Source organism: Chiloscyllium punctatum, chromosome 2, assembly GCF_047496795.1.
Source record: "Chiloscyllium punctatum isolate Juve2018m chromosome 2, sChiPun1.3, whole genome shotgun sequence".
NCBI classification, from domain to species: domain Eukaryota; kingdom Metazoa; phylum Chordata; class Chondrichthyes; order Orectolobiformes; family Hemiscylliidae; genus Chiloscyllium; species Chiloscyllium punctatum.
Genome location: NC_092740.1, coordinates 43,889,386 through 43,906,855, shown reverse-complemented (window position 1 = coordinate 43,906,855; position 17,470 = coordinate 43,889,386). Strand labels below are relative to the sequence as shown.

General features: G+C 44.9%; 1 protein-coding gene across 9 annotated transcripts in view; it reads right to left on the bottom strand.

The window, feature by feature from the left end:
• LOC140453335 (uncharacterized) overlaps positions 1 to 17,470 on the bottom strand; it is a 109,940-nt gene that overhangs the window by 20,075 nt on the left and 72,395 nt on the right. For all 9 annotated transcript variants that reach the window (XR_011952367.1, XM_072547908.1, XM_072547924.1 and 6 more), the window contains exons 10-12: positions 7,622 to 7,778; positions 6,090 to 6,222; positions 2,128 to 2,739 (exon numbers count right to left, since the gene is read on the bottom strand). Coding sequence is in view for 8 of the 9 variants with exons in the window: in XM_072547908.1 (XP_072404009.1) it covers positions 2,128 to 2,739; positions 6,090 to 6,222; positions 7,622 to 7,778 (902 nt within the window). In the remaining variant the exon portion in view is untranslated. The remainder of the gene's footprint in view (positions 1 to 2,127; positions 2,740 to 6,089; positions 6,223 to 7,621; positions 7,779 to 17,470) is intronic.

Here is a 17,470-nt window from a genome sequence, read left to right as displayed (position 1 = left end):
AAGGTGAGGTTATTCCTGCTCATGAGACATGATGCCTAGAAAAAGCTTAAAAAATTAAATTGTAAGTCCAAATGCAAAGACAAGTAAAACACTGCTGACAGTCTACAGATGATCACTATATTGCATGTATCATTACAATTATTTGGTCTACAAACCAAACCAGGCTCTTCAGTGTATTTAAAACGATGGTGGTAATCTGGTTGAAGAAATGGCTGCTCTGTTTCCCTGCATATAATCTGAAGGAATTGAGAATATTTAAAAAACAAAATGTTTCAATTTTCTACTTGAACATGAGTTCAGGCTATCAAATTAAACGTCCTATTGAGTTTTGAGAAGATTTGTAGCTCAGGTTGAGGTTCTGGATGCAAGTGTGCTAGCTGAGCTGGAAGGTTTGTTTACGGATGTTTCGTCACCATACTTGGTAACATCTTCAGTGAGCCTCGGAATGAAGTAGTGGTGGTGTAGCCCACTTTTTATTTATATGTTTGAGTTTCCTTGGGTTAGTGGTGTTATTTGCTGTGTTGACATCATTTCCTGCAGTGATGTCATTTCCTGTTCTTTTTCTCAGGGGGTGGTAGATGGGATCCAAGTCAATGTGTTTGTTGATAGAATGCCATGCTTCTAGTAATTCTCATGCGTGTCGGTGTTCAGCTTGTCCTAGAATGGATGTGTTGTCCCAGTCGAAATGGTGTCCTTCCTCATCCGTAGGTAAGGATACTAGTGAGAGTGAGTCATGTCGTAGCTGTTTGTTTGAGTCTCTGCCAACCATCCAACCCAAACTTTGGGTCTGCGATGTGGATGACACCTGGGCCATCACTAAACAAAACAAAGTAGAGGAAACCTTCAAGACCATAAATAATACCCTTACTGGCATAAAATTCACTAAAGAGGAGGAAAACAACAACAAACTAACATTCCTAGATGTCACAGTAGAGCGAACAGCCAATGGGGAACTTCAAACCAGCGTCTTCAGGAAAACAACACATAAGGACAAAATATTGAACTTCAGAAGCAATCACTCCAACACCCACAAACAAAGTTGCATTAGAACATTACTTCAATGAGTCACCACACACTGCAGCACAGAGGAACTCCGCAGAGCAGAGACAAATCACCTATATAATGTATTCAAAAAGAACGGGTACCTAATAAATACAGTCCGCTGGTTTCTGAGGAACAAACCCAAACAAACAAACAAAACACGTGCAGAAACCCTAGCCACTCTCCCCAATATCAAAGACGTCTCGGAAATGACTGCCAGACTACTCAGACCCCTTGGCATCATGGTAGCCCACAAACCCACCAACACACTAAAACAGCATAAACTTGAAAGACCCCATACAGACGAGAAGCAAAACTAATATCATCTACAAAATACCTTGCAAGAACTGTAACAAACACTACATTGAACAAACAGACAGAAAACTAGCCACTAGGATACATGAAAATCAACTAGCCATGAAACGAATGACCCTCTCTCACTAGTATCCTTACATACAGATTAGGAAGGACACCACTTCGACTAGGACAACACATCCATCCTAGGACAAGCCAAACACAGACACGCACAAGAATTCCTAGAAGCATGGCATTCTAACTGGAACTCTATCAACAAACACATTGATTTGGACCACATCTACCACCCCCAAGAAAAAGAACAGGAAGTGATGTCACCACAGGAAATGGCATCATCACAGGAAATCACGTCACCAATCCAATGAAACTCAAACAAATAAATAAAAAGCAGGCTACATCATCAACGCTTCATTCGGAGGCTCACTGAAGATGTTACTGAGTATGGTGATGAAACGTCTGAAAATGAACATACAGCTCAACGACCAAACTTACATCCAGGTCCTTTTGAGGAATTATACCAAACATCAGCCAAGACAGGTGGACAGGATGTTTCACTGTGCAGCTTAAGTATTTTAAAAGAGAATTACGTTCAATCATAATAATGGAGAGAAAGAAAAAAATTAACAAAAACATGTCGTCTTTCAGTCTCTCAAAATGACAATTGAAACAGAGTTAAACTCCACTGCTCAACCTATTTATCTTAGAGGCTGGAGTGGATTTGTGAATCTAAATGGGATGAGGAAAGAAAAACTACAAGATTTCAAACATTACCTTTTCTGTCATGTTGCCTTCACTGTGATCTTTCAAGTCTTCTTCAGGACTGGGTTCTTCAGGCGCATTTTCTAACTGATCAGAAGGTGCTCCATTAGCAGCTTCATTCACTTCCCTGTCTATGTTTGTTGAGTCCTGAATGACCTCTTCCTTATCCCTCACTGCATCTCGAGCATTTTCTCTCTCAGGCTTCATTGACTCTGGAGGAATCTCCACCTCAACCTTGGTTGCATCCTCAGGAATCTCCTCCTCAGCTTCAATCGGAGCCTCGGGAATCTCCTCATCAGCCTTGGTTAGTTCCGGAGGAATCTCCTCTTCCATCTCCTCCTCAGTCTTGTCTGGATCCTCAGGAATGTCCTCCACAGCCTTGGTTGCATCATTGGCAATCTCTTCTTCAGCCTTGGCCAGATTCTTGGGAATCTCATCCTCCACGATAGCCGGGTTCTTGGGAATCTCCTCTGCAGCATCAGATGGATCCTTGGGAATTGTTTCCTCTGCCTTGACCGGTTCCTCAATTATCATCTCTGCAGACTTGTTGGAGTCCTGAACAACCTGCTCTCGCATTTCCAAGTTTACTGATTCTGGAATTGTCTCAGAGGAAGATTCCTTATCCTAATATTAAAACAGAAATCAAATTAGTTCACCATTTCTTCTATATTCTCCACAGAAATAACAATTTGCTGAAATGAAAGTTTGTTCACCTACTCAGACCACCTAGTTTAGTTTCATTATGACCCAGACAAATTACCAACAGACAGGTGGATATTTGAAAGCAACTCTATAAATGGATAAGAGCTTGAATTCATCCAAAGGGGCAGAATGAAGGGATCTTCAGCTTATAAAACTTAACCTAGAAACAGAAGAAGAGGAGAGTTTGGGATTCAGAAAAGATAGATCTATCATGATTGGTCTCTGTCAATTGTGCTGTTTCAACATTTATAGTTGGTGTTGGAGTAGGGGCAGAGAAATCCTCTCTAAATAGACAGGAGATTCATTAAAGTATGAAAATGCAGCAGAAACTCCTTGTGCACATGTTCACATCCTGAAACTAGATGTCTCTTTTCTTTGCGGTGGGGGTTAGCGGTGTGAGAGAGGTTATTGTCACAAAGCTGTTCCTTTTCTCAAGAATACTGTGTCCTTGGTTTTTTTTCAAAGGGGTTGTAAACAACTCCTGGTTCTGATTAGACTAGTTTGGTACAAAGATTAAAAGGGTATTGAGAGGCCTTTTTGTTTATATGAAAGCAAATGAGACTTCAAGCCAAAGTGGTCATGCTTTAGAAGTGACCTGTATAATGAAAGGGGAGTGGTCAGCTCTCTAGCTGAGCAGTTCATTCCAAAACTAGTCAGAAGTTCAGCAGTGGACTGTGTGAACAGGTCAAAAGCTCTCCTTCTACCCTTCTAACTTCAACCTGCAAGGATTTGTTCCATTGTAACTGTTTTTAAGGGGGGTTGCTATTGGGACTGTTGTATATATATATATTCAGAACAGCATAATTAAGTCTAGCTTGGATAGACTGAGTTCTGTAGGGGTACTTTATTCTGTTCTTTGTGTTTCATTGGGTAATTTGTGAATAATCTTTTTAAACCTGGTAGTTTACCTAGCTGACTTACTCCGGTAATTTTCACTGTACACTTACCAAAACAAATTGCAGAGTTATGGTCCTGGGCTGCCTGCTTAAGAATGTTTTGAGGAATCTGGCCTAATCCATAACAGCTGTATGACAGCAATTTTTTTAAAAATCAATTTGATTATTGTTGAATAGATCACCATTTACTGCTCATTCCTAAATATACCATGGAAGTTGGTGGTAAACTGCGTTCTTGAACTGCTGCAGTCCATGGAGTATAGGGGCACCCTAATGTTCAGAGTGAGGTTTCACAATTTTGACCCAGTGACAGTGAAGGAACAGCAACTTGGTTCCAAGTCAGGAAGGTGTGAAACATAGAGAGGAACATGCAGGTCATAGCGTACTTGTGCCCATGCTCCCCTCATCCTCTTAGATGCGAGAGTTGACAGGTTGAGAAAGTGCTGCTGAGTCAGTGCAGCGTATCTTGTAGATAGTGCACACTGCTACCACCAGATCATTAGTGAAGGAATAAATGTTGAAAGTGGTGGGTTGCGTGGCAATTAACTGGTCTGATTTGTTCTGGATGGCATCAAGCTTAAGTGATGTTGGAACTGCACTCATCTAAGAAGTTGGGAATATTCCATCACACTCCTGACTTATGCCTTGTAGATGGTGCACAGGCTTTGGAGAGTCACGAGGTGAGTTACACACTGCAACTAACCTATTCCTCTATATGGCTAGTCCAGTTCAGGTTCTGGTCAACGGCAACCCTTGGGATGTCAATAATGAGGCTACCAGCAATGTAATACCACTGAATGCCAAGGGATGAAAATAAAAAAAAGAAAGTACTGGAGAAACTCAGAGGAAAAATAGAGTTAAACACTTCAAATAAATCTGGCTCTTCTTCAGAGCAAAAGCAGGCTGGAATAGTGGTGGGTTTTGTGCTGTAGAAAAGAGGTGAGAGGTTTAGTGGTTGGTGTAGTAAAGTAAGTGGAACAGATGGTGAAGATGCTCCAGAGCAAAAAATCAAATGGGGTTCCAACAATAGTACAGAAGAGATACAGGTGAAAAGTGGGTGTTATTTCAAGTGTTAAAGACCATTATGTGTGGGACCAAAACTATGCCATTTGGCCAATGGAGTCCACAATGTCATTCAGTGCAAACACGACAATTCTCAACTCCATTTTCCTGCCTTTTCTAATAACCCTAGATTCTGTTATTAATTTTATAAAAAAAGAAGTTATCTGACTCAGCCTTGAATGTACTGAATGACCCAGCCTCGACAGTCCTCTGCAGTAAAAAATTTCACTGATTCACTACCCTCCGAGCAGAAATTCTGCCTCTGTCCTAACTGGGTGACCCTTACTCTGAGATTATGCCCTTTGGACCTACACGCTCCCACAATGAAAAAACAACCTCTCAACATTTATCCTGTCAATATTCCCAAGAATATTATGTTTCAATAAGATTCAGTCTTCTAAACTCCAATAAGTACAAACCCAACCTCTCCTCATTAGAAAATCTCTCCATACCCAGGGCCATCTTAGAGAAGGTTTTCTGGGCTGCCTCCAATGACAGTATTCCTTTCCTTAGATAAGGGGACCAAACTCGTTCACAGTATTCTAGGTTGTGGTCCAACTAGTCCTCCTCCCTCCTCGTTGTCCAAGGTCCTGAAGATAGCTTCCAGGTGAAGTACAGTTTCATTAGGGTTCCTTGATACCATACTTAGTCAAATGCGGTCTTGATGTCAAAGCCAATCACCCACCCTAATATTGGGATGTTCGCCTGCTTACTGACATGTTTGAGGCTTCATGGTTATGACTTTATAATTTGATGTATCTTGGCAGAAGCTTGACACTGGTTTAAGATGCTTTCCTGAGGGCTGCCAAAGAATCATGACATCTGTAACTGACCTCAATCGTTTAAAATCTTGTGAAGATGTAACTCTCACTCCCATCACTTGTGTGCTCCCTCGACTCAAACTTAATTATGTCGATTGTATGCAAGCATCACTGGGCAGGCCTGTATTTGCTTCATATTCCCATAATGCCCTTGAGGTTGATCAATAATTATTTCAAATTAAAAATAGAGCATTTAGCATTTTCTCATTCGAATAGACTTCACAACAGCTCTTAACCATGTAACAGTAAATCAGACCAACTCCATCAGAGATTTTCAAGGACTTTATAACTTCATGCATGAAGAAGAAAATAGTGAAGTACAAGCTGGCTGCATCATTTCTATATGATCCCCTCATTCAACTTGCTCAGCTCTTTTCCTTATATCCCTCAAAGGCTTTTGCCGAAATAATTATCCAGCAGCACTCTGAATTGCTGCCGTCCAAACACTCTCCCTGAGTAGTCTGTCCAGATATCCTCAAAGCCCTCTAATTACCTCATCAACATCCTGTTTCAAGATGTCAACGTCACTCTCCATTATTCCTGCAGGACCTTCTGGAATTATGCACTTTTCCTGATTTCCAATCATTTGTGAAGCATCTCCACTTCCATCTACCTTGGCTTCACATCTGTAAAATATATATATATTTCACTTGTGACAGATCGCAATAGTAAAACCTTTTGCCTTAACATAATTATAAGTACACTATGCAACAGTACTTATCAATTGAATAAGATGTTAATTGGTAACAATTAGAGAAGTGAACAGAAGCTTACAGCAATACTGATAATGAGAGAAATGTTGGACTACATGTACATTCCAGTTTCTCACACAGACAGGAAATGCAGTATTTATAGATAAACCATCAGGTGTCTCATTTATAAACATACTGCATTTGAAAGAAAGGGAAACAAAGACTACTAAAGCACAACTTCCATTTATATTGTACTTTTTATGACCATGGACATTTCACCGAGTGTTACAGGCAATGGTGTACTTTTTCTAAAACGTGTCATCATTGTAGAAAGATATAGGAGGTATGACCATCAAGTTCACACAGACAACAATGTGACCATCCACTCTGGTGATGTTGGTCAAGGGATAAATATTGACCAGGTCATCAGGCTTAACTCTCCAGCTCTTCTTTGAAATTGTGACTTAAGATCTCTTCCATCCATTCACAGAGGCATGTGGGACCATGACTTAGCATCTCATCCAAAAGTCAGTAGCTAATTCAAGCAGTGCAACAGGACCTCAGTACTGTACTGAAGTGTCAGCCTTGAATTTTGTGCTCAAATTCGAGAATAGGTTTGTGAATCAAAGGCACGAGTGCTACCAACTGAGGAAGAGCTACACTGAAGCATTAACCTTTTGGTTTTTTTATTGATACTACAGAAGAACGTTGATTATCTGGCGAGATTGTAACGTCCCAATGCTTGGCTGAACTATGTTACCCGACATTCGATTATCCAGAGTTCAATTAACCGAACAAAATACTTCCTGCCTGTGTCCTTCGGATAATCAAGGTTCCTCTGTATATGATTTACTGAGTGGTTCCAGCCAATTGGAAGCAAGAAACTAGAAAATACCTCAACACATTTCACAAATCCAAAGAGAAACCTAAAAAAGGGGAAACCAGGGAATAACGATATACAACGGGACATCATTGTTTAGTTTCCAACAGACTTTCCTATTCCAATTGGCTATAATTTAATTTGGGAAAAAAAGCAAGTTGTACAAAAGCATTTGTGTTAACACAAATTTAATATCAATCATCAGCACTTGGTAAACTAGCAAGTGAGTTTTTATAAAAGAATTAAGAATGCAAAAGGTTGGTCTCCAGTCTAAACTCAAAAACGTAGGTCCGAGATACAATGTTAATCTGTAATGAAGTATGTTGGAAGTGCAGCAATATCAGTTTTATTAAAGTGTACAAAAGACAGACTGAAATAACATCCAGCATCTTCATATAATGGTGCTGGTGTGAAACTAATTGAGCTATATATATATATAACAGACGCAATTACCTGTTTAACTGATCCTTAACCTCTGTCGATGCACTTGCCTCCTCTTTATTATTGAAACGTTTTGATTTTGTTTCCGACTCAACCCGACATTTTGCTGCTTTTGAACGTTTGGATTGGCTGCTTCTTCCCCGTTTAGCAACAGGCGGTCTTGTGAGCTCTAGTAACAAAATATTTTGTGGGAAAATGGGAGTTCACACGTTGAGAATTTCTCAACCAATAAAGTAAGCAACTGTTCCCATAACTGCTCCCATAACAGTTCACAACTGCTACCACAGCGGTTCCCACAACAGTTCCCCACTCCTACTGCAACATTTTCCCGCGACAGTTCCTACCTGCAACCTCAACAGTTCCCAACTGTTACCGCAACATTTTCCCAGAATAGTTCCCAACTGCTACGCAACAATTCCCAACAGCTATGGTAACAGATCCTACAACAATTCCCAACTGCTACGGAAACAGTTCCTAACAGCTACAGCAACGGTTCCCACAACAGTTCCCAACTGCTACAGCATTTTCCCACAACAGCTCCCAACAGCTACGGCAACAGTTCCCGCTACAGCAACCACAACAATTCCCACGTACTACGGCAACAGTTTCCCCAACAGTTCAAAACTGCTACGGCAACATTTACCCACAACAGTTCCCAAGTGCTACTGCAACACCTACGACAACAGCTATGGCAACAATTCCCGCAAAAGTTCCCAAATGCTCCCAATAGCTACGGCAACAGCTCCATCAACATGGTGAGGACAGTGCAGGAGAGAGAGAGAGAGAGAAAACCTGCACAGTTACCACCTTTGCTGTTTGAATTCGTGTGTCGCTGGACATCGGAGTGCATCTGGGAAAATTAACAAACAGTGAAATTCACAACTAATCTTGGAGGAACTGTTGAGCGAAGTTCACAGCACAGAATCAGAAAAGTTAATTGTTGTTTTAAGTCTGTCCAAGAGAAAGGCTGCAGTAGTGGCTACAATGGATTCTTTCTTGATTATATGTTTTTGGAGATAAGTCTTTTGATTAAACTTAAAATATAAGCCATAGCTATTAATTTAAGTGTTTGTAGAGGAATAAGATGGTGTTATTTTCTGGGTCTGTAGATTGTGAAGGAGCAAAAATGGCCTTTGCAGTGATATGTACTTCTTGTCAGGTGTAGGAGTTTAACGAGAGTTTAAGTTTACTGCGGATTATATCTTCCATAAGTGCTGTTGGATGTGAATCTTATCAGATCGAGTGGATCGATTGGAGAGACAGATAGAAGCGATGAGGAATTTGCAACAGCAACAGTATATGATGGATGGCAGTTAAAGGAAGGGGGGGAAAAGCCTCAGATACAGTCACATAGATGGATAAACTCCAGGAAGGGTGAGAGAGGTCGGCACCAAGGGCAGGAGTCTTTTGTGGATATACCCATTTCAAACAAGTATGCTGTTTTGGAAAATGTAGGGGGTGATGGATTCTCAGGCGAACGTAGCACAAACAGACAAGTTTCTAGTATTGAGACTGGCTCTAATGCAACAAGGAGTACATCAGCTTCCAAGAGATCAATTGTGTCAGGGGATTCTGTAGTCAGAGGTACAGACAGACGTTTCTGTGGCCAGCAGAGGAAAAGCAGAATGGTGTGTTGTTTCCCTGGTGCCAGGATCAAGGATGTCTCAGAGAGGGTGCAGAATGTTCTCACGAGGGAGAGAGGCCAGCAAGAGGTCATTGTCCACATTGGAACCAACTACATTGGAAGGGAAAAGGTTGAGATTCTGAAGGGAGATTACAGGCAGAAATTGTGGCCCTTTACTTTTTGTCATTTACATAAATGATTTGGATGCAAGCATAAGAGGTACAGTTAGTAAGTTTGCAGACGACACCAAAATTGGAGGTGTAGTGGACAGCGAAGAGGGTTACCTCAGATTACAACAGGATCTGGACCAGATGGGCCAATGGGCTGAGAAGTGGCAGATGGGAGTTTAATTCAGATAAATGCGAGGTGCTGCATTTTGGGAAAGCAAATCTTAGCAGGAGTTATACACTTAATGGTAAGGTCCTAGGGAGTGTTGCTGAACAGAGAGACCTTGGAGTGCAGATTCATAGCTCCTTGAAAGTGGAGTCATAGGTAGATAGGATAGTGAAGGTGGTGTTTGGTATGCTTTCCTTTATTGGTCAGAGTATTGAGTACAGAAGTTGGGAGGTCATGTTGCGGCTGTACAGGACATTGGCTTGGTCACTGTTGGAATATTGCGTGCAATTCTTGTCTCCTTCCTATCAGAAAGATGTTGTGAAACTTGAAATGGTTCAGAAAAGATTAACAAGGATGTTGCCAGGGTTGGAGGATCTGAGCTACAGGGAGAGACTGAACAGGCTGGGGCTGTTCTCCCTGGAGCGTCAGAGGCTGAGAGGTGACCTTATAGAGGTTTACAAAATTATGAGGGGCATGGATAGGATAAATAGACAAGGTCTTTTCCCTGGGGTCGGGGAGTCCAGAACTAGAGGGCATAGGTTTAGGGTGAGAGGGGAAAGATATAAAACAGACCTAAGGGGCAACTTTTGCCTGCAGAGGGTGGTATATGTACGGATTGAGCTGCCAGAGGATGTGGTGGAGGCATTTGGATGGGTATATGAATAGAAAGGGTTTGGAGGGATATGGGCTGGGTGCTGGCAGGTGGAACTAGATTGGGTTGGGATATCTGGATGGCATGGACGGGTTGGACCGAAGGGTCTGTTTCCACGCTGTACATCTCTATGACTCTATGGCTCTAACAGTTCCCAACAGCTGGCAACAGTTCCTGCAACAGTTTCCAACTGCTATGGCAACATTTTCCCACAATGATTCCTGCAACAGCTACGGCAACAATTCCCACAACAGATCCCAACTGCTCCCAATTGCTCCCAATTGCTCGGGCAACAGTTCCCAACAGCTCCCAACTGCTACAGCAACAGTTCCCAACTGCTACCACAATAGTTCCCGCTACAGCAACTACAGTTCCCACATGCTACGGCAACAGTTTTCTCAACAGTTCAAAACTGCTACGGCAACATTTTCCCACAACAGTTCCCAACAGCTGCGGCAACAGTTCCCAACTGGTATGGCAACATTTCCCACAACGGTTCCCAATAACTACGGCAACAGTTCCAACAACTGCCACAGCAACAGTCCCCAACAGCTATGGCTACAGTCCCCGCTACAGCAACCACAATAGTTCCCACATGCTACGGCAACAGTTTTGCTAACAGATCAAAACTGATATGGCAACATTTTTCCACAACAGTTCCCAACTCCTACAGCAACAGTTCCCAACAGCTAAGGCAAGAGTTTGCAACCGCTACACCAACAGCTCCAGCAACAGTTCCCACAACAGTTCCCAACTGCTACGGCAGTAGCTCCCACAACAGTTCCCAACACCTGGCAACAGTTCACAACTGCTATGGCAACATTTTCCCACAACAGTTCCTGCAACAGCTACGGCAACAGTTTCCGCAACAGATCCCAACAGCTACAACAACAGATCCCAACTGCTACAACAACAGTTTCCCACAACAGTACCCTCAACAGCTATGGCAACAATTCCCGCTACAGCAACCACAACAGTTCCCACGTGCTACGGCAACAGTTTCCCCAACAGTTCAAAACTGCTTCGGCAACAATTTCCCACAACAGTTCCCGTAACAGCTATGGCAACAGTACCCGCACCAATTCCCAACAGCTGTGGCAACATTTCCCACAACAGTTCCCAACAACTATGGCAACAGTTCCAACAACTGCTATGGCAACAATTGCCGCAACAGTTCCCAGGTGCTACGGCAACAGTTCCTAACAGCGATGGCAACAGTTCCTGCTAGAGCTATCACAACAGTTCCACGTGCTACGGCAACAGTTTCGCTAACAGTTGAAAACTGCTACGGCAACATTTTCCCACAACAGTTCCCAACTGGTATGGCAACATTTTCCCACAACAGTTCCCTACAGCTACGGCAACAGTTCCCGCAACAGTTATGGCAACAGTTCCCTCCTGCTATGGTAACATTTCCCACAACAGCTCCCAACTGCTACGGCAACAGTTCCCAACACCTGGCAACAGTTCCTGCAACAGTTCCAACTGCTGTGGCAACATTTTCCCACAACAGTTCCTGCAACATCTACCGCAATAGATCCCAACTGCTACTGCAACAGTTCCTACAACAGTTCCCAACAGCTCCCAACTGCTACAGCAACAGTTCCCTACTGCTACCACAACAGTTCCTGCAACATTTCCCAACTGCTACTGCAACATTTTCCCAAAATAGCTAAAGCAACTGTTCCCACAACAAATCCCAACTGCTATGGCAACAATTCCCGTAACAGTTCCCACAACTGCTACCACAACAGTTCCCACATGCTATGGCAACAGTTTCCCGAACAGTTCAAAACTGCTTTGACAACATTTTCCACAACAGTTCCCAACAGCTGCGGCAACATTTCCCAACTGGTATGGCAACAATTTCCGCAACAGTTCCCAATTGCTTCCGCAACAGCTCCAGCAATAGCTATGGAAACAATTCCCCAACAGTTCGTGACTGCTGCGGCAACACCTACGCCAATAGTTCCTGCAAGAGTTCCCAAGTGCTACAGCAACAGTCCCCTGCAGCTACAGCAACAGTTCCCTCAACAGGTCCCAACAGCTATGGCAACAATTCCCACTACAGTTCCCAACAGCTACAGCAACAGTCCCCTGCAGCTACAGCAACAGTTCCCTCAACAGGTCCCAACAGCTACGGCAACAGTTCCCGCAACAGATTCCAACCACTACGGCAACAGCTCCAACAACAGTTCCCAACACCTGGCAACAGTTCCCAACTGCTACGGCAACATTTTCCCTCAACAGTTCCTGCAACAGCTATGGCAATAATTCCCGCAACAGATCCCAACTGCTACGGCTATAGTTCCTACAACCGCTCCCAACTGCTCCAGCAACAGTTCCCAACTGGTACCACAACATTTTCCCACAACAGCCGCAGCAACAGATCCCACAACAATTCTCAACTGCTACGTCAACATTTTCCCACAACAGTTCCCACAACAGCTACAGCAACAGTTTCTGCTACAGCAACCACAACAGTTCCCATGTGCTTCGGCAACATTTTCCCACAACAGTTCCCAACAGCTACAGCAACAGTACCCGCACCAGTTCCCAACAGTTGCGGCAACATTTTCCCACAACAGTTGCGGCAACAGTTCCCAACTGGTATGGCAACAATTTCCGCAACAGTTCCCAACTGCTTCGGCAACAACTATGGAAACAATTCCCCAACAGTTCATGACTGCTACGGCAACACCCACAACAGTTCCCAACGCCTGGCAACAATTCCCGCAACAGACCCCAACAGCTACGGCAACACTTTCCCACAACAGTTCCTGCAACACCTACAGCAACAAATCCCAACTGTTACGGCAACAGTTCCCAACATCTATGGCAACAATTCCTGCAACAGATCCCAACAGTACAGCAACAGTTTCCAACCACTACGGGAACAGATCCCACAACAATTCCCAACACACTTTCCCATAATAATTCACAACTGTTACCACAACATTTCCCACAACGGTTCCCACAACAACAGTTCCCAACTGGTATGGCAACAATTCCCAACTGCTACCACAACATTTTCCAACAACAGATCCCAACAGCTACAGCAACAGTTCCTGCAACTTTTTCCCCAACAGCTTCCAACTACTACGGCAACAGTTTCCCACAACAGTTGCTACAACAGTTACAGCAACCATTCCCGCAACAGCTACCACAACAGTTCCCAAGTGCTATGGCAACATTTTCCCACAACAGTTCCCGCAACACTCCCCAACTGCTATGGCAACAGTTCCCACAACATTTTCCCGCGACAGTTCACAACTGTTACCACAACATTTTCCCACAACGGTTCCCGCAACAGATATAGCAACAATTCCCACAACAGTTCCCAACTGCTTCAGCAACAGCTACGGAAACAATTCCCCCAACAGTTCGCGGCTGCTACTGTAACGCCTACGACAACAGCCACGGCAATATTTCCTGAAACAGATCCCAACTGCTACGGCAACAGTTTCCAACCGCTATGGCAACTGCTCCCACAACAGTTCCCAACTGCAACCGCAACATTTTCCCTTAACAGTTCCCGCAACAGCTACAGCAACAGTTCCCGCAACATTTTCCAACTACTACCACAACATTTTCCCACAACAGCTACCGCAACAGATCCCAATTGCTAGGTCAACAGTTGCCACAACATTTCCCAACTACTACCACAACACTTTCCCACAACAGCTACAGCAACAGTTTCCACAACAATTCCCAACTGCTACGGCAACAATTCCCGCAACAGTTCCCAACAGTTACGGCAACAGTTCCCGCAACTTTTTCCCCAACAGCTCCCAATTGCTAGGGCAACAGTTTCCAACTACTACCACAACAGTTTCCCACAACAGTTGCTACAACAGTTACGGCAACCATTCCTGCAATAGCTACCACAACAATTCCCAGGTGCTATGGCAACATTTTCCCACAACAGTTCCCAACTGCTATGGCAACCGTTCCCAACTACTACGGCAACAATTCCCAACAGCTACAGCAACGGTTCCCGCAACAGTTCCCAACTGCAACGGCAACAATTCCTGCAACAGATCCCAACAGCTACAGCAACAATTCCCAACCACTATGGCAACAGTTCCCAACAGCTATGGCAACAGCTCCTGCAACAGTCCACAACAACTATGGCAACAGTTCCCTACTACTACGGCAACAGTTCCCAACAGCTACGGCAACAGCTCCCACAACAGTATCCAACTGCTATGGCAACAGCTCCCGAACAGCTACAGCAACAGTCCCCAACAGCTATGGCAACAGTTCCTGCAATAGTACCAACAGCGATGGCAACAGTTCCGGCAACAGTTCCGGCAAAATTTTCCAACTGCTATGGCAACAGTTCCCAACAGCTACGGCATCAGTTCCCACAACGGTTCCCTACAGCTATGGCAACATTTTCCCACAACAGTTCCCAACTGCAATGGCAATCGTTCCCAACTACTATGGCAACAATTCCTAACAGCTACAGCAACGGTTCCCGCAATAGTTCCCAACTGCAAACGGCAACAATTCCCGCAACAGATCCCAACCGCTATGGCAACAGTTCCCAACAGCTATGGCAACAGCTCCCGCAACAGTCCACAACAGCTACGGCAACAGTTCCCTACTACTACGGCAACAGTTCCCTACTACTACGGCAACAGTTCCCAACTGCTACTGCAACAGCTCCCGAACAGCTACAGCAACAGTCCACAACTGCTCCGGCAACAGTTCCCAACAGCTACGGCAACAGTTCCCACAACAGATCCCAACAGCTACGGCAACAGCTCCCGCAACAGTTCCCAACTGCTACGGCAACAGATCCCACAACACTTTCCAACAGTTGGCAACAGTTCCCAACAGCTACGGCAGAAATTCCCACAACAGTTCCAACAACTGCTACGGCAACAGTTCCCGCAAAATTTCCCAACTGCTACGGCAACAGTTCCCAACAGTTCCCGCAACAGCTCCCAACAGCCACGGCAACAGCTCCCACAACAGTTCCAAACTATTCCGACAACAGTTCCCAACTGCTACAGCAACAGGTTCTGCAACAGGTTCCGCAACAGTATCCAACTTCTACGGCAACAGCTCCCAAACAGCTATGGCAACAGCTCCCGCAATAGTTCCCAACAGCCACAGCAACAGCTCCCAACAGCCACGGCAACAGCTCCCACAACAGTTCCAAACTACTCCGACAACAGTTCCCAACTGCTACAGCAACAGGTTCTGCAACAGGTTCCGCAACAGTATCCAACTTCCACGGCAACAGCTCCCGAACAGCTATGGCAACAGCTCCCGCAATAGTTCCTAACAGCTACGGCAACAGTTCCTGCAACAGTTTCCAACAACTACGGCAACAGTTCCCACAACACTTCCCAACTGCTACGGCAACAGTTCCCACGACAGAATCTAACTGCTACGGCAACAGCTCCCAACAGCTATGGCAACAGTTCCCGCTACAGTTCCCAACTGCTATGGCAACAGCTGTTGCAGGAACTGTTGCCATAGCAGTTGCAATATATGTTGCATTAGCTTTTGCAGGAAACACGGCAACAGATCCCGCAACAGTTCCTGCAACAGCTATGGCAACAGTTCCCAACCGCTACGGCAACAGTTCCCAACCGGTACGGCAACAGTTCCTGTAACTGTTCCCAACTGCTTTGGCAATAGTTCCCACAACTGTTCTCACATCTGCTACGGCAACAATTCCCAACAGCTACAGCAACAGTTCAGAACTGCTACGGCAACAGTTCCCGCAATATTTTCCCGCAACAGCTCCCACAACTGTTCCCAATTGCTGGGGCAACAGTTCCCAACACCTGGCAACAGTTCCCACAACAGTTCCTAAAGGGTACAGCAACAGCTCCCAACTGCTTTAGCAGCAGTTCTTGCAACATTTTCCCGCAAATGCTACTGCAAAATTTCCCCACAACAGCTAAGGCAACAGTTCCCAACTGCTACCGCAACTAATATGGCAACCGTTCCCCCAGCAGTCCCCACATCTGCCACAGAAACAGTTTCCACAACGGTTCCCCCAACAGCTATCGCAACAGTTCCCGCAACAGTTCCCCAACTGCTATGGCAACAGTTCACAACTGTTACAGCAAAATTTTCTCCACTGCTATGGCAACATTTTCCCGCAACTGATATGGCGACAGTTCCCCCAAAAGTTCCAACAGCTATGGCAACAGTTCCAACAACTGCTACCATACCAGTGCCCGCAACAGTTTGCGCAACTACTACTGCAACAGTTCCCAACTGCTCCGGCAACAGGTCCCAAAGAGTACCCAACTGCTCTCGCAACAGCTACAGCAACAGTTCCCACAACAGCTAGGGTGGCATGGTGACTCAGTGGTTAGCACTGCAGCTTCACAGCACCAGGGACCCGGGTTAGATTCCAGCCTCGGGCAACTGTCTGTGTGGAGTTTGCACATTCTCCCCGTGTCTGCGTGGGTTTCCTCCAGGTGCTCCGGTTTACTCCCACAGTCCAAAGATGTGCAGGTCAGGTGAATTGGCCTTAGTGTTATGTGCGTTAGTCAGAGGGAAATGGGTCTGTGTGGGTACTCTTCGGAGGGTCGGTGTGGACTTGTTGGGCCGAAGGGCCTGTTTCCACACTGTGGGGAATCTAATCTAATCACCTATGGCAACATTTCCCCCAACAGTTCCCAACTGCTACGGCAACAGCTACAGCTACGGCAACAGTTCGCAACTGCTACGGCAACAGTTCCCACAACAGCCCCTGTAACTGCTAAGGGAACAGTTCCCGAAACAACTATGACAATATGTTCCCCCAAAAGTTCTGGAAACTGGTACCGCAACGGTTCCTGAAACTGGTATGGCAACTGCTAGGGCAACAGTTCCACCAACACTCCCACAACTGCTCCGGCAGCGGTTCCCCCAACTGCTACGGCAACATTTTCCAGGAACAGTTCCCCAACTGCGACCGCAATATTTTCCCCTAACAGTTCCTGCAAAAGCTACGGCAACATGTTCCTGCAACGGTTCACGCAACTGCCACAGCAACAGTTGCTGCAACTGCAACTGCAATGGTACCTGTAACAGCGATGGCAATGGTACCAGCTGCTCCCGCAACAGTGATGGCGACTGTGGCAGTTGCAGTCACCCGCAACTGCAGCCATGACAGTCCCTATAAGTGTTACCCCAACTGTTCACAACTACTGCAACAGTTCTAGCAACTGACCAAGGTAAACCTGAAAACAGGCTGGTTTTATTTTAATAGCACATCAGTAAGTAAAGCTTTCCC